Source organism: Cupressus sempervirens, chromosome 9 (genome assembly GCF_028749045.1).
Source record: "Cupressus sempervirens isolate cs-2001-9-10 chromosome 9, ASM2874904v1, whole genome shotgun sequence".
NCBI classification, from domain to species: Eukaryota; Viridiplantae; Streptophyta; class Pinopsida; order Cupressales; family Cupressaceae; genus Cupressus; species Cupressus sempervirens.
In genome coordinates, this window is record NC_143126.1 from 368,540,926 (window position 1) to 368,566,317 (window position 25,392).

Consider the following 25,392-nt stretch of genomic DNA (forward strand, 5'->3'; position numbering starts at 1 on the left):
CATTTTTAGTTAAGTTCCTTATTGCAGCCTTGAATCGTGATACATGTGATTACAGGTCTATGTTTGTGATTATTGTCTTTTTGCAAAAAATAGGTGAAACCTAGGTATCCCTTTCAAAGCAGAAGATCCCGGTCCTTGCATAGAAACACTTTTGTGGTTACGTGTTTGTCTGAGTATTGTGAATCAATTGTCTTTTCGTAATTCATGCTAATTTGATCAAAGTTACATTCAAAACCATTGGTGTATCACCCATTTTAAGTTTTAGTATCTAGTTATTCACATACATTCTCAACCCTTTTCCCAAGTTCAAAGTTAGTTTTATAGGTGATATCATACAGGAACCGGCCTAGAATCTGGAGATTCTTCTCTTGTTCTTAACCCCACCATTGGAGAGAGGTTTCCATGTTCCAACAGGATAGCTAGATTCTTATCTTGCTATAGGCGCAATCTTGATTGACAACAAGCTTGTTGTTGAAAAGTTTTAAACCGTGGGCACAAGAAACAATGACCTTGTGTTTCAGAATATCATAATGTGGTTGAAAAGGTCATTTTTGGAGCCAAAGGGAATTAATAAATTGTATATTCAATTATGTGCCTAAGTTCAAATGAAAGAGGCTTTTAAGTGAAAGGTGACTTGAAGAAATCATCTTTATTTATTTAAAAAGCAATGCTTTGGGAGAAAGGAAATCATTCTCTTGCCTATTGACTTCTTTATTTTGTAAATTTTCTGAAAGGGTTTCAACAAGGGTTTTGAGGATTGATTCCTCTGTGCTAGCACTTTGAATCTCTAAAACATTGTGGTGAATTGTGCTCTGATTATCTGGTGATTAATTCTGATTGTATCTATGGTAGTTTTGGTTCTGTTGAATGCCAAAATTATTAAGTTTTGTAGAAGATTAATTTGGGTTCAGATGCCAACCATTTCCTTTTCTTGGTATGAGTTTGTAGCTGATTCGGAAAGTCATTGCTAGGCATTTTTGGTGACTAAGTAGAGCTGTGATTCATATCAGGTTTGTTGTGGTTTCGGCTTGCCTTCATTATTGTTTCATACTGTGACTTTGGAAGGCAATTTGCTTCTGCATATTGGCGTTTCAGCCTGCAAACACATAGACATTATAAGTGGCCAGAATTTCATGAATGGTTAAGGTGATTGGCTGCTGCTATTAGATGCCGCTGTTAAGCTTTTTTGAGGCTGTGGTTATCTGATTTATATGGCAGCATTTGGATGCAAGAAGCTGCGGTGGAAATTGTGGTATTTATTGACTTGTGAGGTGACCAAATACTGCTGCAAAATAATGCCACCTCCTTAATCTTTATACACCAAGTTTGGTGTTGCATTTCCTTGGGTCTTCTGCAAGTTGCAACTAATTTGGATGCCATTATATACAAGTTCCTATTTTATTTCATGAATTGTAATAGGATTATTTGTAATAACATTGCAAGTAATAAGATTTCATTTTCCTAGTTCTCTATTGGCATTACATATTCTTGTCTCTGATTGTTCATTTCAGCATTGTATGTATTTCAAATTACCAAAAAATTATATATTTCAATCAAAACACATTGCAAAACCCAACACACTCTATCCAACATTGCAGTAGTGTGAGCCAACAAGGCTTTTATACAACCCTAAAAGATAACACCTTCTCTTGTGTAGTTGTTTAAGTTGGGGAAGAAAGGATTGCTTTAGTTTCACCACATCTACAATAGGTCTTTCCACAGTAGAGATATTTCAAAACATACTCCATCTGCACTTTGTTTTTCAAATCATTGTTAGAAGTAGTTCACACACTCAAATGGCTATATCATTTGCATTCTAGAGAGTTGATAGATCCTCCACAAAAGAGTAATGCAAGTCCCCACATGGTTACTTGCAAACCACATCTTAAAACTGAGTTTTGTCCAACACCAAAGTTGCAAGTACACAGTGTAAACCTTGCCGTTGCTTTAGTTGATCACTCAATATTCTACATTGTTTAACAATTAAAGCTTCCTTTTTTAAGAGAAGATTTGATGTTTGGTGTTTTCTCTTGGAATACTGACTATATTGTACTACACGCCTAGGTGGTTACAAAACGCACATCAACACTTCTCAAACATCTTATAAGGACACATCCATGCAAACCTTATCCACTCTCATAAAAACTAAGTTACCGGTACTTATGATTTTTTTCAAATGCTGGTAGGGTACGTATCAGAATCGGATATGTTGAAAAATCGCTGTGGAATCGGATAGGGTTCGATTTTTCAAACCTGGAAATGTATGTGACTTTTGTAATAGGTATCCAAACGATTTTATGCTGATTTGGCGATTTTATTTCGAATTTGAATGTTGACGTGGTGGAATCTCTCAACTTAAGGCTCTCCTCTTTCATTTCTTTACACCACAAACACAAACCCTCCCAAACGGAAACATAAATGCCTGTAGACCACAATTTCGAATCCATTGGAAGTGTAGACTTTCATCTTCAGATAAACCTGTGCCTAAAGCAACAACCTGTGAGAGCCACCTGCATTGATGAAGGAACCTGCGGCCGTCGGCTATGATTGAATTTTTTATTTAAGTTTAAAAATGCTAAGGTTACTAGGATATTTCGTATGGTTTACGATATTTTAAAATTTAATAAGTATTAAACTAAAAATCACTTAGTAAATAGATGTTACCGGAATAATATTTAGGATGATACTTAAACATTAAAATAATATTAAACTTTAAATAGTAAAAACATGATTAAACTTTAGGATAATAGTTAAAACTTTAAAAAATATATAGAATAGTATTATTAAACTTTAAAATGATAATAAATTATAGCATTAAATTTTAAAATAATAATTTTTTATTAGAGTGATCAAGGATGGAAAACTCGCCGAGTTTTCCAGCTCGGCGAGTTTTTAACCAATTAACTCGTCGATTAAAAACTCGGCTGACTCTCAAAAACTCGCTGAATAGTCGGCGATTACCTTGCAAAAACTCGGCGAGTTTTTTAAATAAAAACTCGTGGTTTACTGGCTGACAGCCTGTGACGGGTTAAAAGGGCAGAAAGTGTTTTTTTTCCTCATTCTTTCTTGTATTTGCATTGTCTAGAGCCTTGAGGGGTGGAGAGAAGAAGGTTTGGAGGCATTCTTGGCTGATTGCGAGTGATTCGAGGTGGATTTGAGTGGATTTTAGAGGATTCTAACCGGTTTTAGAAGACAAATTTCTTTCCAGGTATGTTCATTTTATCATAGTTTGAAAACTTTTTAACTTTTTATAGTTTTATAACAAATGTTATTTTGTTTTTGTTGTTGTTTATAAATGTTTTCAAATCATTTAAAATCATTTTGAGTTTAACTCTATGTTTGAACTTTGAAGTTTGAACTTTTAATCATTTGAAACCCTAGCTTCTAAGTTCTAACTTCGTTTATTCATTTTTCTATACATTTATGTGTAGGGCAGTGGTCAACCATTAAAAAAAATGACAAACCCACAAGAAGAGTGGCCACAAACACTATGCCCATCTGGATATACAGGCACTCGGCCTAAAAATGCAAGAGATAAGACATGGCGGTATGCCTATGAAGCTCCAAATAATGTTGAGAAGGTGATATGCATTCCATGTGAGAATTATTTTTAGAGGCATAAACCACCTCAAATACCACCTTGCAGGCATAAAGAAACATGACTCAAATCCTTGTCTCAAGGTAACTGATGAAGAAAAAAGATTCATCAATGCCCTACTTGCAGCTTCTAAAGAGAAAAAATTGAATAGGGAGAGGGCAAAATTAGCTATGAGGGCAGCCATAGCTGAATCTGAAGGAGCTCCTTTTGATATGCAAGAAGAAGAAGAAGCACTTGAGAACATACCAGGATCTCTTCGTGGCCCACGGATCCACAAACAAAATATCTCTTTTACCGGTTCCACTTCTTCTACATCTCCTACTTCTTCATCACCAACCTCATTAGGGATAGGGGGTTATTTTGTGCCCAGGAACACACCTGGAGCACAACCATCATTAGAGGGCACTGCATGGTTGAAGGAGGTTCATGAGCAAACTAATATTGCAGCATTTGATTTTTGGTTTTTCAACAATATCCCAATGAATGTAGCTGATAGTCCCTATTGGGTCAATATGGTGAATGCAATGACAATATCGGGCAAAGGGTACAAGCCGCCTAATCGCAAGGATATGAGTGGAAGGTTAGTATTTTACTATTTAGTTATTGTAAATAATTGTGATTCACTTTAGTTCATTGTTATATTTTAAATCTGAATTGTTATAACTTATTTCCTATTTTTACTAACACTTTATTTAATATTACACCTAATTTTTTTAGGTTGTTTGACAAAGCAGTTGGTAGGCCAACAATATTGATAGAAGACCAAAAGAAAGAGTGGAAGAAGTATGGCTGCACCATTTTATCTGATGGGTGGACAAATGGAAGAAATAGAACCATCATTAATTTCTTGGTTGCTTGCAAAGATGATGTGGTGTTTTGGAAATCTATTGACGCCTCCAACAAAGTGAAAAATGCAGCCACATTGGCTTTAATGTTGGAGAATGTTGTCATGGAGATTGGAATAGAGAATGTGGTGCAAATAATCACAGATAATGCAGCAGCATATGTGGCAGCAGGTAAATTTAATTTTTTATGTTCGAATCAATATGAATCATGAATGTAATGCTATGGTATTATTCAATTTAGATTTGATGTAATTTGTAAATATTAAATATGAAAAGTTTGTTACTAATTATTGATTTTTTGCTAATCTTTTAGGTAGAATCCTCCAAGAGAGGCATGCCACACTTTTTTGGTCACCTTGTGTAGCACATGTCCTTGACCTTCTTTTGGAGGACATAGGAAAACTTGATTGGGTGAGTTCAGTTGTGGAAGATGCTAGGCGAGTCACGAAATATATCTATAATCACCCATGGGTTCTCAGTTTGATGAGAAAGGCCATTTAAGGCAAAGATTTGATGAGACTTGCTATGACAAGGTTTGCAACGGTCTTCTTGACGTTGCAAAGTATTCTTGACCACATATTGGCTTTGAAACAAATGTTTGTGTGTGCTGATTGGGTTGCTTCTTCTTACTCAAAGAAGCCCGAAGGAGAGTCTGTGGCACGAATAGTCTTTGATGATAGTTTTTTCGCAAAGGCTAAGGAGATTGTGGAGGTAACTTCAAGAATTAAAACATTATATTTTTAGTTTATTCAAGTTTCATTATTAATTCATAACTTACTATGTTATTAACTAATTTGTATTTTTCAAATTTCAAATGTAGATGTCTCTGCCCCTGATTCTAGTCTTGCGCGTATGTGGTGGGTAGCAATCCCCAATGGGAGGTCTTTATGAGGCCATGGATAGGGCGAAAGAGGTTGTTAGAAGTTATTATCATGGGGACAGTCTCCGATTTGACCCCATTTGGGAAATAATTGATAGGAGGTGGAACAATATGCTCCACCAACCCATTCATGCAGCAAGCTACTTCCCCAACCCCAAATTCAGGTACTATGATTGTCCTTGAAGTTGGGATTTTACTAAGACTTTATTTTACTTTACTTTTTAAGGTTGTGTAGTAAGACTTGATATCATTTTCTATTTGTTTTAGGACTGATGATTCCTACTCAGATCTTAATGGAGAGGTCATGGAAGGTCTCTCTAAATGCATCGAGAGAATGATATCCAGTGAAGCAGAGAGAGACCTTATTGTGATCGAACAAGTCTATGTGGAATCGAGGGGTCCTTTGTTCTCTTCTATGCTAGCAAAGAGAGCAAGATCAACTCAAGCACCAGGTAAAGCGTCAACAATCTTTAAAACTTTTGCTAATTGATAAGTTGTGCTTTTGATTATCTTTTTTTATTGCTTTATAACTTTTTATATTTTGTTTTGCAGATTCTTGGTGGGCAAGTTGGGGTGGCAATACCCCCAATTTAAGGAAATTTGCTCTCAGAGTCCTATCCCAACCTTGTAGCTCATCCCATTGTGAGCGCAATTGGAGCTTATTTGAGTCCATCCACACAAAGAAAAGAAATAGAATGACTCAAAAATGGCTTAATGACCTTGTTTATATGCACTATAATCTTAAGTTGCGCATAAAAAAGGCACAGATCTCATAACTACCTGGTCCACTTGATCTGGATGAGATAGATCCTTATTCTGATTGGACAGCACAGGAGCCAGGTCCATTGTTTACACCAGATGAGATTGCTGATTTGGAGAGGCAGGCCATGGAGGGGGAGGCTAACACTGATTTTCAGTTTACAATGGATGACATTGAGGATGAGGACGAGGAAAATGATGATTCAGGGTTAGAGGATGAGGCATTACCATTAGGAGGAGATGCATCCTCTTCCAGGACGCCGAGCCAGTCAGTAGGGATGTTGAGCGAGGGGGCACAGCCATAGAGTTCACAGTCACGTAGCTCACGCCCTATTCCAGTGCGGGGCACTTCTTCTAGGACTAGATTCCCTCGCTTTCCTGCTAGTGCAAGTGGAAAGAGGAAGATGTGATTGTATTGATGTATTTAGACTTTTAGTATTTACTTCTAGTTTGATAGATTGAAACTATTTACTATTTTGCTTCTTGCCATGAGCATTCCGCATGAGAATGCAATTTTATACGCACTATGGATTTATATATATTTAGATTCTAAACTATGCTTGTTTCTTTTGTATTGTCTTTAATTAACTTATTAGATGCATCTTCTCATTAAATTTTGCAAAATAAATGTATTTTTAATTAAATTTTAGTGGGTTTTTAGGTTCCCAAGTTTTTTTTTAAATCGCCGAGTTTTTCTCGATTAAACTTTTAGGGGGCTTGGCGAGTTTTTGCCTTTGGCGAGTTTTCCAACTATGAGAGTGATAATAGTATTAAATTAAAAAATAGTACATATATTTATAATAGTAGTGTGTATATAATGTTATAAGTTCTTAAAGTTTCTTAAACATTTAAAGTCTAACTTGTATGTTTTTTAATATATTTATGGTAATTCTAATTTTTGTTTAATATATTGTTATCTTTATCCTAAATTCAAGTTTTCTTTCTATTTTTCAGGCTATATAATGCATACATATATATTATTGAATTTCTTTTTTTTTTGTACAGACGTACCTAGACGTACTCAAAACCCCTCCCATAAAATTAGCGTACCCCGTATCGTACCCACATATCCGTATCTGTATTTGTACCCATACTGGCAACTTAGCATAAAAATAATATTAAAATTTCTCATAGCTAGGCATCTGATATCCATTGGCATGTATATCAACATTAAACTATAAATATTTAAGAATTTGAATTTGTAATTATAATCTCATATAAAATATCTAGTGTGAGCTTTGAATTTTGACGCATCAAGACAATGACATTTGATATTTGTGTATTTGAACTTTAAAGTTAATGTTAAACTTTATCTCTTGTTCTTGTGTTGAAAGTGTTATATTATGATATTTCTAGAATTTATTAAATTATATTAAAAAAATTGGTATCTCCAAGCACTCCCACCTACCATTTTTGAAAATCAACTATACCAATACCACTACTAGTCTTTGGAGTCTCCAAGTACCTCCGTTTCTTGTAACCTTGTCTTCTATTGATTACCCATGGGCCTTATAGATCTCTAACCATATCCACAATCTTAACTCTTGATTAAACTAGAGTAACTGAAAACTCCCTTGCCCCTCCTTGGGTGTGTGTATTCGTGTAATCCCATTTGTTTTTGATATGGGTGCAATATGACATGGATGCACATCAAATTTCCTATCCGCATGTTGGGTGGATATTTTGCAATTGACAGTTTTGGGTAAAAATTCAGTCGCAAAATAGGATGACTAGCCATAGCGTGTGAGACAGAGTTTCTCCTACCTTAAAGGGAAGGCTCCCCCTTCTGACCATTCCTTCGATCAATTCAAGGTAAGCAAGAAGTTGAGAGATCTCGTAAACAGGGTGTTATTAATATCCTTTCTTCTTAACTTTCAAGAAAGGATCCACTTACTCGTAGAATGAATAATGGGCAAGGTAAATCTCTAACTACACTTCTGTCAAGAGCTGGAAATAGTGATACTGATAAATCTTCACTAACTCAAAGGCTAGCTAAAAACGTACCGGTTTGGCTCTAAGTCCGGTCGTACTTCTATATGGTAAAAGTTTTACAATTAGGGCACAAAGACTCCTAAAAGTAAGAACAATCTAACTATTTTGTGAATTAAGATGAAAATACAAGCTATAGACAAAGCTTCTAGCTATGGATTTTCACAATTGTTCCTGGTCAAAGCTCGGGCTTCAATTGTTTCTTAACTCTTTTCAATTCAATTCACTAGAACAATTACCAATAACACAAGATAATGAATCAAAGACAACTTGGATGAAATCATAGACAAAGTTTACAATTCACTCAAATTACAATCTCAATTAATCAAAGTTAAGTCTCAAATACTTCTTTGTATTCACTTTCTCTCAAAATAGTGCTTACACAAACAAAGTTATGCTGGCACAATTTCTCCAAAGTTCTCTTGCACAAAAGATGATGATAATTTTACAATGAGGGATCACTCCTTTATATAGGCACAGAAGTTGAGAGAAAGGTGGAGGAAAAAGTGGGAGCAACTTAACTAACTTTGACCTAGTCTAACTATAGAAAATAAAGGGTTACATGCAACTGTACATGCAACTCGCATTACATGTTTTACATACGCATGTAACTCGCATTACATGTAATTACACATCTTCATGTAATACATCCTCTTCAACTTCAAACATGAAAGAAGAAGAAAGAAGATGGAAGCGAAGGAAACAATTCTGAAGGGCCTTGTTCTGAAAGGCCTTGTACTTGACGATGCTATCTCGGATGATCACAGGATTGGGAGTTTCTGTATTTTGTACCGCCGCATTCACCTTGGTAACCTCTGACTTTGATGAATTGTCCGTTGTCATTTGAAAACTTGATGTGATCCAGCGTTTCTCGCTCAAGTTGTCATGAATTCTCCTTTGTAGATCAGCACAAAATGGAGTTTCTGACACTTTGAAAAACCTTCTTGACAATGTCTAGATGTAAACTCGGAATAACTTTCCATCAGCACCTTTACCTTTTTAAAAAGTAAAGTGCTTGGCGCATGGGAATGCGTGCAAATGAAGATTGTTAGTTTTCAAAAAGTTACTTGGACTTTCAAGATGTCATTGCATGGAAAATGGATTTCATATAAATGCAACATGCAACAAGGGGTGAAGGATTGGATGGAAAGTGAAGGTGAATGGTGGACGAGCTTTTACATGTAAGTGCAAATGGAAGAGATGCAAAGCATGTAATGACATGGGAAGTGGAAAAACATGTATTTGCTCAAGGAAGTGCGAATGCATATGGAGAGGTGAAAATGAACTTTATAGATGCCTTTGAGGAAAAGTAAGGTCAAAGTACATGTGAAAACATGCACATGACATCTTTTTGACTTTTCAAAAAGTGACTTTTAATCACAATCGGACCTTTGTGATGCAATTACACGAAATCCATCAATACTAACCAATTAAATAACGAACTAAACTCAGAGAAATGCGAAACTAAGCTCGAAAAAGTTTCGTACTGTTACCTACATTTTGTGGTGACAAAATGTAGGACAATGCCACACATGGCAAAAAATCCTTAATTTTCTGATTATGCCAAAAACTATGTGATTAAATTTTTCTTTATTTTTGACATAAATCATCCTTAAATAAAAACAAACTTCAATCATGCAAGATAAACATGAAGATTATATAAGCCAAAATTCAGAGAACATTATCTCTCTTCTGGGTCTCCTAGGGAGACCTCGCAGATCATTCAGTCAGCAGTGGTTTGCTTCCAGCTCTTCCAGTGGTCCTTAGAGATGGCTTGGGGTCTGTTCTTTCTTTAGTGCCTATCTATCGGTTCTGGAATTTTTCCCAGTTGTTCAGAGCAATAAGCTAGGTTGTTTGGTTTGGTGGTTAGTTCTTGCTTTTGTTGTTTTTTCTAATTTCCCTGGACACCATTTGGTGTTTCTGGTGTAGGCTCTTTCTGCATTTCTTTTGGCAGTCTCTAGGACCCTCTTTTTGGTCCTTCGTTGGACATTACTAAATTTATCTTATCTCATGTAGTGATTTTTGACAGACTCAATTCTTTGCATGTAGTTAGGGAAAATGTGTTCTCACTCATTATATTTTCTATCAGTACAATGAGGTGTCTAAGTCTTTAAGTAGATTTTATAATCTTATATACAGATGGTAGGTTGTAAGCCATACATTTGCACGTTTGCAGTGTATGCAGTATTAGCAATTTGTAAACTATAAATTTTCAACAAAATCTGACTCATTATGAGTCTTCAGGGAAACTGAAAAGAATTCAAATCTTGAATGGATTCTGATAAGCCGATTTTGTAAATGTTTTTGCTTAACTTTTTTCTGTATTTTTCAAATATTATGTTCATAACCTCTAGGATTTATTTGGGGAAAGTTAACAATCAGTGCTTTCTTTGCAACCTTCCCGATTGTAATATCTGTGTTGTAGTAGTACTTTGTTTATTTATGGACAATTAATATTGGAGGCTGTTTTAGACTTTAATGCTGCTTGAAAAGATCACGTTAGGCAAACTATGGTTAAGATTAACAATGTTTAAGGATTTTTTTAACGAGAGTAGTCTTTTCACGTGTGTTCTGTGAATGTGGCTGTTGAAAACTATCTATCTGTGCACCAATGAAAGTATCTACATCTGAAACCTTGAAGTGCATTCTATTCTTACAAATACAAATAACTGAGAACTGGTTTTTCAAAGAAAGATGCCGCTTTCAGCTGATAGAGTCAGTATCTGATTGCTATTGTTTGAAAACTTGGGAAGTGGAAATTCAAGTCAGCAATTTAATGTATTATTTTTACTATCAATATTCTAACTAGCGATGTCGTCCTAACACTGTTCAAGCCCAAACTTACTGTAAAAACTAAGTCAGATGGGCCTTCAAAGATTCATTGTATCCTTCTAGCCTTGTCATATTGAATTTTCATCAATAGAAGCCTTGCACACTTAAAGCTTTTTTTCCATTTTCAATGGATATTAGATGCACAATTTGAAACTTATATTGTTATTCCTTTTAAGTTAATACACAAAATAATCATTATTGGATTCCTAACTTTGATCTCTCAAATAAATGTTGTCAGGTAGAGCAAAGGAGAAAAGAGGCACTTTCTAGGACAGGAGAGGTAGTATCCAAATCATCAGAGGGATCCTTGCAAGATGTTGTTTCTCGCTATTCTTTCATGGATCTTTGGCCTTGCTCTTCAAGAGAGTTGGATCATCTTGCACGCCAAAAGGTACTGTTTTTGAATTAATATCCTGGTCAGTTTCTTCTCTTCATGCATAAGTTAACTTCTGTGTATCAGTAGGGTAGATTGTTGCTTAAAAAATTCATATTTATTTGGGATGTGGTATCAGGCAAACAAATGATAATAATATTTCTTTCATACTAATATATAGGATATAAATAAAAGAAACTGTCAAATGGTATTAGAAAACCATGGGCTAAAACCATCCCAAAAGAGGCACCCATTTGATGTCCAATGTGTCAATCAAAGATGCACAATGTATCAATAGACACCAACATATGTACCTCTCTTTTACAACTCATTTTATGTGTTCAACTATCTTTTACATTTCCTATATTGGGAGACCCAACTTTCGGAGGCCATAAATTTCAAATTGGGTGTTTGATTGACGAAGTTTTTGAAATGCTGGAAAGATTGCAACGTGCTCTATAGCATCCCAAACAGCTAGCACTTAGGTGAAAGTTTTGACCTGCTTTGATGCCTCTAAAGTCTTTGTAATTGCATTTACTACTTTTTTTGGGGCAATTTCAAAAAATTAAAACTTAAATATCTTCCAAATTGGACATGATCTTGCCACAAAAATGTATCGGTATGCTTACCTAACTATTTTGATCCTTGTGCCAAGTAATAGGGAAAATCTGTAAAACAAAAATTTACTAAAAATAGTAACCTCGTGTAAATGCAAGCCTGAGACAGTTCCAAACAATTTCCCACTTGCCAAATGCCTTGCAAGAGAAAGCAAGGGGAGTAATTATACAATTATTCAATTGCGAGGGGCCGTGAGGCCCACAAACATTGTTAGCAAATTGGCAACATTTATCAAAGTTTCTACTTTAACTAGCTTGAACCTTCCATCCTCGACCATATCTTTGACAAAATGATATTGAACATCAATGTGCTCGATTTTGGCACGAAATATTGCGTTGTTTGCTAGGCATATTGAACTCTCTGTCACATTAAATTGTTACTGCTCTTTGTTTTGTTCCAATATTTGAACACAGTCTCTAGAGCCAAATGGATTCTGTACAAGCATGAGTAGATGCCACATACTCAGCTTTAGTAGTGGACAAAGAAACCACAATCTGTCACTCATCCAACTAAATGAAGAACCAAATAATGTAAACACATAAGCATTGGTGGATCTTTTTCTATCAATATCGCCTGTCTAATCTAAATTCACAAATTTTGTTTCCTATCATTTTAATATGATAACAAAAAAATACTTTGATGTACTTTTTAAATATGTGATGACTCTTTTTATTGCTTCCCCATGAACTCTACTAGGATTAGACATGTCTAGAAAAAACAGCCACTGCTCGGGCAAGGTTTGGCCTAGTACAAACTATAGCTTTCATCAAACTTCTAACCACAGTTTGGTAAGATACTCTACTTATTGAAGAGCACACGATTACACTGAGAGGGGTGGGGGGGGGTTGCGGGGGTGGGGTGGGGGGGGGGGGGCGTGGTGGTGGGGGTTGAATTTGTATAATAACAAATTTGCCAATTTAAATTTTTTATGCAAACAATTAACTTCAAATGCTGAAATGAACAATTATGCACATGAACACAATAACACAAGATTTACGTGGAAACCCAATGCAGGAGAAAACCATGACAATAAATGCTTTTATATAAACTTTGTTCTTTTATAATGTATTGTAGCCTTTGACCTACTAGAGGCTCCAACCCCTATGTTTATGAGCACTGACTTATTGGAAGCTTCAACTCTCACATTTTGCAGGCTCAAACCTACTGGAAGCACCCACACTTTGCAGGCTCCAACTTATTGGAAGCACCAACTCCCCACTGCTATCTTCGTGAGCATCAAGCCACTGCAAATAAACTTCTTTTCCACCTTGACAAAGTTGCTTGCTCAACTGATGATGGACATTATCTTTCCATGAATATTTGTTCTTTAATCTACTGATTATTTCTGTGTAAATCCTTCTTTATATTTGTATATATTCTTCTTCTGTTCTCTTCGATATTATAATATTTATTTGGATCAATAGCCCTTTGTACATATAGCTTTCAACTACTTAATAACTCTCTTATAATATTCTTACATATTTACATTTATATCATATCAGAATTAATAAATCTAAATGTATGTATTCTTTGTCTGACCTGTGCTACACTCCACTAATTATTTTTTCTTTCCCAAACTGCTCCCACCTCTTTTATCTGCCGCATACACTTTTCTCTCTTATTTGTTCATTTTTCTTCCGTATACACTTCTCTGAATTCTTCTCCCCTGCACACTTTACTTTTCTTCTTCACTTCTCTCTTTTCTATATACTTCTTGGCCAACGATACATCTATTATTTGTTGATGTTTTGATAGCTTTGGTAGGATAAACCTGTGAGGTCAAAAGAAATTAATATAATTACAATGATATATATATATATATATATATATATATAACTATTAATTAATGTCAATATATTTATCATATTGTTAAATAGATATGTCCCTTCAAGACATGTCTATTCTCTTGGTTTATTCCTTATACAAATACAAGGATGCTGCTATTTGGAAAACACATACCAAATAATGGCAGTGCTATTACATTTGCAGCAGATCCAATAAATTAATATGGTATTAGAGCCTTTTGCAAATTAATAAATTCTTAGAACCGATTGTTATGAAGAATCCAAACATGGAAGAAGCAAAATTCAATGTCACTTTGGCTGTGAAAGCCCATGAGAAATTGCTAAGAGAATTCATGCATGCACTGAATATATGGATGGCGATATATAATTCTGAATATATTGTTCACATGGTAATGTCTGGGTTATTGATAGGAATTTCCGATGTCTAAATGAGCGTAGTTCTACTAGTATGATGTAGATCACATTCGCTTGTAATGGAATGATTGTTTGATCCAAGAATTGCCAACTACTCTAAATTCACATAGTTCAAGATCGATCGCCAATGAGCGTTGATATTTCAATATGTGAGTGATGCTATAGCTCATTCGTAGGTGGCTAGTGAATGTAGCAGTAAACTTATTTAATCTCTTCCCTTTTAACTGTAAATTCCCCATGGACCATTGCTTAGAGATGGGATTCTACATGGCCTCAAAAAGAGGAAAATTATACAACACTTTGAACAGATACACATAGGTAGGCCTGAGTGACATCGAAGCACACCAACATACATAGTATTGTTATTATTATATAGAAAGTTCATATGAGGGTAATACAAATATAGGAATGAGGGATCGATTAGTAGTGGACACCTATATTAAGGTATTAGTTAATGTGGAGAGAATAGAGCAAGAAAGAAATTTTTTAAATGGAGTATGCTACCTTTGTAATCATAGAGATCATAATGGATGGTTCATTAGAAGCCACACCGAGAGAAAGTTTTGGAAGGCAGGTATTTACTCCTTTTGTAGAGCCGTTGATGCAAAAACTTGGTGCACATTCAATGTCGACATGATTTAGTCAATAAGGACTTGGCTTTTGGTGGCTTACAAACTTAGTTTAAAAGAGGCTAGAGCTGAAAAGTCATCGGGCCCCATAATAATCACTGAGTGCGTAAGGTGGACCCAATAATAACTATGCGAGACCATCCAATACAGAAGGAGTACAAAAAGAAGGTACTACAAACATTTGAATAAAGGTACATTGGAGGTATATTTTATATTTAAATTTTCTTACCACTACTATAATATGACCTAAACTTATACCAAATGTATATTTAGTTTTGAGATATTTTTGAATTCAAAGTGATAATATTTTAATTTTGATAAAATGATTAAATATCTAATAAATATATAGAAATATCCTTTGATTTAATAATTTGACATTATTAAATGTAAGAGGATTAGTTGATGTGCAAGAAGATAGTAATATGATCTCTTATGAATATAAATGAATATTGATAAGAGTTTATTTTTAAATTAGATATTTGTCTATATTGCATTGGAATGATCTTATAGTATTGTAAAGAATTATTTATTATACTTGATTATTTCATTTAATCAATGTAGTCTCGCTTTTTTATTTGTATTTCTTTGCATACAACCAAGAGCTATGTGCCTTGATCTTTTCCTTTGAGAATGTTATAGCAAGAAGAGGGAGATTAAGATTTAGAAGGAGCCTGATATTTCATTAGAGGCAACCTTGAAAGAGAGGGAGTGGACAAAGGATGTGACTCAGTCAACCTTCCGTGGTCTCAGTGTTATTGAATTAGAGGGAGTAAACCATGATGAGATAGATTCTCTAGTGATCAATAAATTGTCGCAGTCAAGAGGACCATGATTCATACATCGTGACCATGAGATTTTAATGGGCCTACCTCTTGTGTATATCATGAGGAAGTGTCGACTTCCAAATTTTCATCACTTGTATTTGTAGAAGTTATTGTAAGGTGACTATCTTACAATAGCTTGTATTATGAGATCAAACAAATTGAGTAAATGGTGAATGTCTTGCATCTCAACATTCTAGGAGACCATTACTCAAAGTATTTGGTGAATATCATTGATATTCTGGGAGGCCAATACTCTTGATATCATATGTGATATCAAACCTTATTTTGAGTAATTGGTGAATATCGCATGATATTTTGGGAGACCAATACTCATGATTTCAGATGTGATATCACACCTTATTTGAGTACTTGGTGAATATCAGATGTCGATATTCTGGGAGACCAATATTCTTGATACCAGATGTGATATCAAAACTGTATTTGAGTACTTGGTGAATATTGGATGTCGATATTCTGGGAGGCCAATAATCTTGATATCAGATGTGATATCAAAACCTTATTTGAGTACTTGGTGAATATCGGATGTCGATATTGTGGGAGGCCAATACTCTTGATATCAGATGTGATATCAAAACCTTTTGAGTACTTGGTGAATATCATTGATATTTTGGGAGGCCAATACTCGTAATATCAACTGTGCTATCGAAATGATGGATATCATTTGATCAAAGATATATTTTTGCCATACCTAATAATACCAATGGTGTAATAAATCTCCTATGTTTATCCTCCCTAGCTAAGAGGGAGTGTTGATGTTTCAATAGCTTTGGTAGGAAAAACCTATGAGGTCAAAAGAAATTAATATAATTACAAATACAAGGACATTGCTATCTGGAAAACACATACCAAATAATGGCAGTGCTATTACATTTGCAGCAGATCCAAGAAATTAACATTATTTATATTTTAATGACAAAGGAATGTGACCATTCAAGGTGAAAGGTTACATTGAATAACACCCCTCTTTTTATAATCACACTTTTTCATGAAAACATTTTCTTCTAACAACTATTAAATAATTTTATCATTTTAGCCTTAATCACACCTTTTTATTTCTTTGACCATAATTCCACTTTGATTTCTTGATTATAACCGTGCTTGGTAGATGCACAGGCAGGCACCTCCCGATGATGTACAATAGATGTCTCTGATGATTTCATTCGAATTCCTTATATTCTTCTCTTTCCCCAATACAATGTCTCTTCCCCAACGCTGGCTTCCAGGATTAAGTCACTGCTAAGACTTATCCAATTCGCTCCAGTTGTTTTCAACCTCTTTGATACATCTATCACTGCAGAAACTTCTTTTTATTAATTCTGGTTTTGACCATTACCGTGGCTCCTTGCTAATGACCATATCTTCTTGATGACTAAAGTTACCATAAGTCTTCATCGCTAACTTAGGATTTCTTTCCACAATGATATGATTGGATTCTCACCAGCGAATGTGCTATATGGAACTCATTCTTTGCAAGAATTATTTAATTTCCCAGATCATTGTCTTTTATTTTTAACGTTGCCATGTTCGATAATTTCCTGTATATGGTTGACACATTCTGTTTGTTTCTTAATATAATAAAATACTCATCGATATTGCTAACCTTACCCATTTTAATATCTCTGCAATATATATTGGTTCTTGTCAAATAAGACGAATGTGTCTTTTATATTTGTATTTGGATGCATGGCTCAAGAATACTTGTAATTTGTTTATGTTGCTACTACCGCATAGATACTCTAGTTTAGTTGCTCGACTTCCATGATACAATCACACTTCCATAAATACATAGCTGCTAAAAACACAATTACATTTGGAGTCTCTGTCTTGTTTATATAATCAAAGAAAGGAGGGATCAATATGTCATTCTTTCTTTGACGTTTGCTCTATAATTTCTTTGGATATATATATATATATATATATATATATATATATATATATATATATATATTGCATCTGCACTATATTCATGTCTCTCCATATTTTATCACTGCTCCAGAATATTGGCATGTTAGCTTCAATAACTCACATATGTAATGCCCTTTCTTATTTTCAAAAACTACAGGACCTCTGCGAGATTATTGCTGCACTTAAATGAGTGATATATTGGGCATTGTATTCAACTCAACTCCACTCCTGCAATATTGCATTGTTACTGCTCTGTATTTTTTCATTCGCATCATTTTGCTTTGATAAATTTCTTTTATCATCTCTGATGTTGTATATTACTTCTGTGTCTACTCCATACATACCATTGCAGTATATATCAATCTTTGGAAAGAGATAATCCTCATCGCTGTCTATAGCGCTGAGTGGATATTCTAATGTAGATGTGTGCCACTGTACATGCATTACTGGTTATTTACACATGATGCATCATTCCTGATAAATATCAAAATAAATATTATTTCCAAGGTTGCCGTAAGTTATTTTCAGCATTGGTTATCATCGCTGTCTTTGTACATAAATATTTTGTTATATACACATTGTTTTTAAAATAGCCTTCAAGTCACCTTAAACTTCCACGGTGGGTACTGTATAATTCTCATCGACCAAGTTCTTGTATTGCACAATCACTTTTGTTTTAGGTCATCATGTGTTGTCTTTATAATAGTGATATAAGATATATATCACTTCAATTATTTTATATTTCTAACTTCATAGGTGTTTAAGCTTTATGCTTAGTTGCTTACATATTGTATGTTTGTTGGAGATAAATCAATCATTTTAATTAATCTGACTTCCTTTTACATATTTGTAGATGACTTCAAAACTCATTACGCCTTTCATCGTAGCTTTGACATTGTTGGTTAACACTTTCGCCTTTGCTAGTGAAGCTCTTTGACATCAATGACACTATTTCCATCAATCTCCGTCATCAATGGCAATACATCACTTCTAATCTCATCCTTTCAATCTCACCCCCTTTGACATCAATGGAAAAGGGATGATCATTATGCTTTCATCTGCAAACTAGTCATCAAATGCTCCCTCCGTGAAAGTTCTCTCGTACTCCCCCTTTTCAAGGGTTTAAGAAATACTCATCTGAATCTCCCCGAGTTTATGCTTCCTTACAAGCTAGGAGGTGTATGAAATGCAAGTTGCACTTGCATTGGTTTCATTTTCTCCATCAACTATCTTCTTTCGCCAAACTTTTCTTGTTCTACGCTTTGGATTAATTTTCCTCAAAGTCCATAGAGATTCATTCTAATTATCTTTGCCAAGTTTCTTCATCCATACAAAGATAGGTTCTTCTTGTTTGTTCTTCTTATAATTTCTCTTATGTGATTCTGATGGAGCCCTATTTTTTGGCAAAAATCAAGGCCTCCATTTAGGATACTGGAGTTTTGATCTAAAAAATATGCGGGATTTCATTGGCATTCAGCACTTTCCAGTTGTAAGTTTGACATATCCTCTTGCATAAATATCAAAATCTTGCTTGCACTACTTGGCTTAGTGATCAAGCAAAGTTCTCGTAAAAATGATGAACTAGAATGTTACATATGTTACACTTGCAAGTATGATGTGGGAAAGAAACAAAGTGGGTTTGGACCACCCAAGAAGGAAGTTGCAAAGGGATTAGAAACATCAAAATTATTGAATTTGCCAAGGCGTAGCAGGTTGGCTGAGCAAGAACTTCAAGATGTCTACTGGAAGGTAGTTGTTTTGCATACAGTCAGTAATATGGAGCCACGTTTCAGATGGTTTATGGGCTGGTATACTAGAACTCAAGATTAGAACATGAATACAAGAGGTTGGTAACACAATTATAGCCCAGGCAAATCATTTGTGACACGTTTGCTGGTATAGGACCCTTTGCTATCCCTGCAGCATAGACAGGTTGCATTGTATATGTAAATGATTTGAATCCAAAGATCACGAACTATTTGCACATCAATGCAGAACAAAATATGGTGAAGGAAAGAGTTTTTGTATTCAATAAGGATGTAAGGGATTTTATACATGATTTAATAGTGATGATAGATAGTGACTCTGATGTAGAAGGGCATATCAAAGATTGCAGAACTATAAATGTATAGTGTTTGAAAGACAGTCTGAGGAATTGAAGAGCCCGATAAAATCATGAAGTCATAGATATGAGTGCTGTCAAAAGTCTCACAAGGCTTCCCAAGCATGAGATACATACCATTTCTTAGGAATCAATGGTGTCTAACATGTTCTGTGTTTGTTGCAGAAAGGAGCACATCTGTGGAAAGAAGAGATCCGACAGTAAGAGAAGTGCATCATGGCTTTTATGAGAGCATTCGTTGGCATCACTTGAAAGCTCCTTGGTAGCACTGGAAATCCTCATTCGCATCCAACGAGAAGTGTACAGGCATCAACACATAAAAATAAAGCTAAGGCAACGCCAGGTCCAAACAAATATATAAATGGTACCCTGTGTCCGTGTTCAACATATGCGGGGATGGTATGATTCTGCATTCTGAAATATTGAACTTCCAGTGAGCCCACACATCACAGAGAGCGTTCGAATGGAGTGGAACCTGCGTGGAAGAAGAGATCCAAGCGTTCGAGTTTCCAAGCATTCCACCGGAAATTCTTCATTTTAAAGATTTCATTTTCTCAGACTATAGTCTTGGCCGAAGATTGAAGATAATAAAAGCTCGATAAAATACAAGGCCTAAAATTACTAAACCACCAATTATTTTTAATAAGGATTATATTAAAATTCTAGATTGGTGGTTATTTGTTACAAAGGGGTACAATGTCTTATGGACACCCTTCAAAGTGTATAAGTATAGGCCATTGAAAACACAATGGACAATTTTCATATTCGTATTTTTAAAGTTTTATATATTGAAGCACTATGGTAGATTAGATTATTTTATTGGTGGAGAAATGAAGTTTTGAACAAAGCCCATGGATTGAATTACAGAGCAAATTTATATGCGATTCCGAAATTGAGATGTAGTAAATAGATCATCTATAAGGAGTGTCTTTATTGCGATTTTATTTCCGGCATAGTTATTTATTTTAAACTTTGGAGTTTTAATTTATTATTAAGTTGTGTCCTTTGTAAATGTTTTCTATTAATTTCTATAAATATTTTAATATTGAGATAAGTGGACTGGGTCATTATTGCATTTTAAATTTGATACACATAGATATTGTGAAATATTTAATTGTTTCCCTATTTATATCTAGTTTGTCTCCGCAGGAGTTTAAGTGCATCCTAGGCTAGTTTAAAATTGTATTTATATAATTGATCCGTCGTGTTTGAATTGTTAAAATTATTTATAGTTTAAATATATTAGATTTTATAAAGTTGTACATGTCAACTTATAATATTGACTCTGATTGCCAAATTAATTAAGCATGGTCTTTATATTGCTCTTGATTTATAATCCATATGTTGGCAACTGTTTCATTTCTTTCCTTTGAGGAATTAATATATTCATTTGTTGCATTAATTTATAATTATTTTTTATTTAAAACATTATCACATCTATACAGTCATTTACTTTTGTCCTCAGTTCATAAATCGCAAGTTTAAAGTTTTCGATAATTCTTGCCATTTTGAAAACTTTCAATACATTCGTGTTCTAACCAATCTACTTTAAACATCTTGGATTTGAGGTTGTCATCCAGGATCAGGTACACCCGCCTCGGTTTTGCAGTGTCGGAAACGCAAGGTATTTGGATCGCATTGATCAATCCCGTCAAGTTGGCCTTAACCAGTTGGATATCCTAGCATCCAATTTGCGATTTTGGGAACTAACAGATTCTACGAATCCATACCTACAATGTCGCACTACTTTCTGATCATGCTTCTGAGAGTTTTGTCCAAGGCAAACTCCAGACTTGTTGTTGAAGTTGCTTGCTATGATGGAAGACTTGAGACTAATGTTGTATTGGATTGGATCTTTGAGATGGGTAAGTACTTTGAATATGAAAGGACTCCTGATAATAAGTTAAGATAGCAGTCACCAAGTTGAAGGGTCGTGTTTCACTTTGGTGGGATTATTTGCAGATTGAAAGACAAAAAAAAAGGAATAGAAAAGATCAAGACTTGGGCTAAGATAAATAAGAAGTTCCTTACTGCAGATTACCAAGTTAATTTGTTGAGGAGAATGCAAAATTTGAGACAAAAGGACATGACTGTGAAAGAATACACTAAGGAATTCTACAAGTTAGATATCAAATTTGGACATGTGGATGCTGAAGTTGAGAAGGTTGCTAGATACTTGAATGGCTTGAAGATGAGATTAGATTAGTTATGTTAGGATGGATAGTGTGGAAGAAGCATATCAATAAGCCTTGAAGGCTAAAGAAAGGTTGGCAAATAAATTTAATGAAAGACAAAGAGGAGGAGGTGGCAGATTTCAAAGAAGTAGAGGCAGAACAACCTATGGAGAAAGTAGCAGATTTGACAATGCAATGCGAGAAAGGGGGAAGACCGAATGGGAAGAAGAAACTGCTGGTAAGAGGGGTAATTACACCAGAGGTATCTGTATTGGTTACTCTAGGAATAATAGTGGTTGTAAAAGAGAAGAAAGGTCTTGGTTTAAGGGCACTTGTTTCAAGTGTGGAGAAGGACATAGGGCCTTTAGATGTACTAATTGTAGCAAAATGATTGGAAGTAGTAGCAGAAATACCTTGGCTTGTGAAGAAGCTTCTGAATCACCTAATGAACCTGGGCATGGTGAGAACTTGATGTTGAGAAGAATCTTGTGGAATGAGGAAACTGATGAAGAACCAATTTTGAGAAGGAGTTTATTAAAAACAAATTGCAAGATCCTTGGAAAATGTTGCAGAGTAATCATTGGCAGTGGGAGTTCAGATAACTTGGCATCAGAGGAGTTGGTTAACAAGTTTTAGTTGTAGAGGTTGAGAGATCCTAAGCCTTATCATGTTGCTTGGATCCCGAAGGAGCATATGTTGCTTGTAATTGAGCAATGCGTTGTTAAATCCAAGATTGAAAATTATTATGATGAAGTCTTGTGTGATATTATGCCTATGAATTGTTGTCATTTTCTTTTGGGTAGACCTTGGCAGTATGATAGACAAGCTTTGCATGACGGTAGATTGAATTAGTATACTATTTGGGTTGATGGGAAGAAACAAGATTTGTCTCCTTTGCTAGAGAAACCTGATGAGAATCATTGTACCACAGTAAGAGTATGTTTGGTTGAAGGAAATCAGTTTGCTAAAGATGTAAAGGAGCAGAATTTTTGATTTGCTTTCATTCCTAGGAAGACTGAGAAACAAGATGAACTTGAGCATGCACCTGAGATCAATTCTTTGTTGGCTGAATTTCAAAATATTATTTCTGATAATGTACTTGATGGTTTACCTTCTGTCAAAACTATTAGTAATTGTATGGATTTGATACCTAGAACTAGTTTACCTAATAAAGCACCACATAGGTTGAGACCTGCTGAAAATGCTGAAATGAATAGACAAGTGCAAGAACTGCTTGAAAAGGGTCTGATTAGAGAAAGTTTGAGTCCTTGTGCTATACTCGTTGTATTGGCACCCAAGAAGAATGTAGAATGTAGAATGTGCACTGATTCTAGAGCTATAAACAAGGTAACAGTAAAATATAGGTTTCCTTTGCCTAGAATGGATGACACAATGGATTGTTTGAGTGGAGCAAAGTATTTTACCAAGATTGATATGGAAAATGGCTATCACCAGATCAGAATTAGAGAAGGAGATGAATGGAAAACTGCTTTTAAGACTAATGAAGGTTTGTATGAATGGTTGTTTATGCCTTTTGGTTTAACTAATGCACTTGGTACTTTCATGAGACTGATGAGTGAGGTTTTCAAGAAATTCATAGGTACATTTGTGATTTTGTATCTTGATGGCATCTTGGTATTCAGTAAGACTAAGGAAGAACACCTTGAGCATATTAGACAAGTATTGTAGAGATTGAAGAAAGAAAAAATGCTGATCAACTTGAAGAAATGTACATTCTTGAAAGAAGAAATTGTGTATCTTGGTTTTGTGATTCTAGTTGATGGTTTGAAGATGGATCCTGAAAGGTGAAAGTTATTCTTGATTGGCCTACACCTGAGAATGTTGGAGAAGTTAGTTCATTTCATGGATTGGCGAGTTTCTATAGGAATTTCAGTTCAGTATGTAATGCCATGACTGAGACTATGAGAGGAGATAAAAATGATTTCAAATGGACACATGGAGCACACAAGAGTTTTGACATGTTAAAAAGGAAGATTCCAGAGTTACTCGTGCTTGCTTTACTTGATTTTAATAAGGTTTTTCAAGTTGATTGGGATGTTAGTGGAAGTGTCATTGGAATTGTTTTGAGTCAAGAAGGAAGACATGTAGCTCTCTTCAGTGAGAAGTTGAATGGTGCTAAGAAACAGTATTTAGTATCTTGTTAGGAATTCTATGCTATTATTCAAGCTTTAAAGAAGTGGAGACATTATTTAATAGCTATAGATTTAGTGTTGTACACTGACCATAAAGCTTTATAGAATTTGGGAAGTCAGAATAAGATGAATCATAGACATGTGAAGTGTGTAGAGTATTTGTAGAACTTTTCCTTTATGTTGAAACATAAAAGGGAACAATCAAACAAAGTTGTTGATGCTCTGAGTAGAAGAATGAAATTGCTGACAAAAATGAGAGTTGAGGTACTTAGTTTTGATGATTTCAAACATTTTTATGAAGCTGTTCTTGATTCTGTAGAACCTTGGAAGGCTCATAAGATCAATTGATAAAAGAGCAAGATAAATGGACTGATTATTTCATTTATAAAGACATGCCATTCAAAGGAATTCTATTGTGCATACCTAGATGATCTATGAGAGGTAACATCATGAAGGACAAACATAGCGGAGGACTTGCTAGACAGTTTGAGATTGACAAAACTGTAAGGTTGATTTCAGATAGATATTATTGACCTAAGATTTATAGGGATGTGTAAAGGATGGTTAAATGTAATGCCCCCTCCTAAATCAAGGATGAATGCGGTAACTTGTAACAAATTGTTAGTATGATATGGAAAACTATATATTAACATGTTAGAAATATTAAACTGATTAACATCAATTAACTACTACCCTTGCTAACCCTTCCTAATCCTTTGGAGAGTAACTTTTCTCAAACCACATAACCCTCTAGTGAGAATTACTTCTCGGTTAGGAAATCGTCATATGAAGAGTGTCCTCCTAAGGCCTTTGTTTGGGATCTTTGATTAAGCACTTCACTTGGTAGAGATCCCACCTCTAACCATGTCTCTTCTCTCTAACATATGCATATGTTTGACCACTACAAAATATATATATATATATATATATATATATATATATATAGAGAGAGAGAGAGAGAGAGAGAGAGAGAGAGAGAGAGAGAGAGAGAGAGAGAGAGAGAGAGAGTCTCTCTTTGAGATTCTATATAAATCTCATATTGGGATTCTAATCCTGACATTCAACACTTCTAATCTCTGAGTTACCACTAAGGGAAACTCAACATCACACAATATGATGCCCTCAACTAAAAAGAAAGAACGTTTGATCCCTGTTAGAATTATAAGTTCTCATTCTTGAAATATTTCTGAATTTATCATTGCTCAACAGATGTCTAGGTGAGACAAACCTTTGGATGCTTTATGTTCCTATTATTGATCAATACTCTTCCCTTCTCTATTACGACAGGATTATGTTGGTGTTAGCTAGATTGTTCTTCCCGATCCTAGTACGGTACGTATGAATTGTGAGTTGAGTAATAATGTTATTTTATTGAGTCATTCTGCCCGTGTTTATTGTGCGATGGCCTTTGGCTTTAAGCTTATTCTCTGATTGGGAAATTATCGTGACTG

General features: G+C 34.9%; 1 protein-coding gene and 1 long non-coding RNA gene across 3 annotated transcripts in view; both read left to right on the plus strand.

Moving 5' to 3' along the window:
• The window catches only part of CSTF77 (Tetratricopeptide repeat (TPR)-like superfamily protein), a 318,878-nt gene that overhangs the window by 231,177 nt on the left and 62,309 nt on the right, over positions 1–25,392 (plus strand). For both annotated transcript variants that reach the window (XM_089800149.1, XM_089800150.1), the window contains one exon: positions 11,142–11,294. In XM_089800149.1, coding sequence (XP_089656275.1) covers positions 11,142–11,294 — 153 coding nt within the window. The remainder of the gene's footprint in view (positions 1–11,141; positions 11,295–25,392) is intronic.
• On the plus strand, positions 4,865–5,381 carry LOC149538827 (uncharacterized). The gene is made up of 2 exons (XR_016355949.1): positions 4,865–5,154; positions 5,264–5,381. It is a non-coding gene; the product is annotated as an uncharacterized LOC149538827 (long non-coding RNA).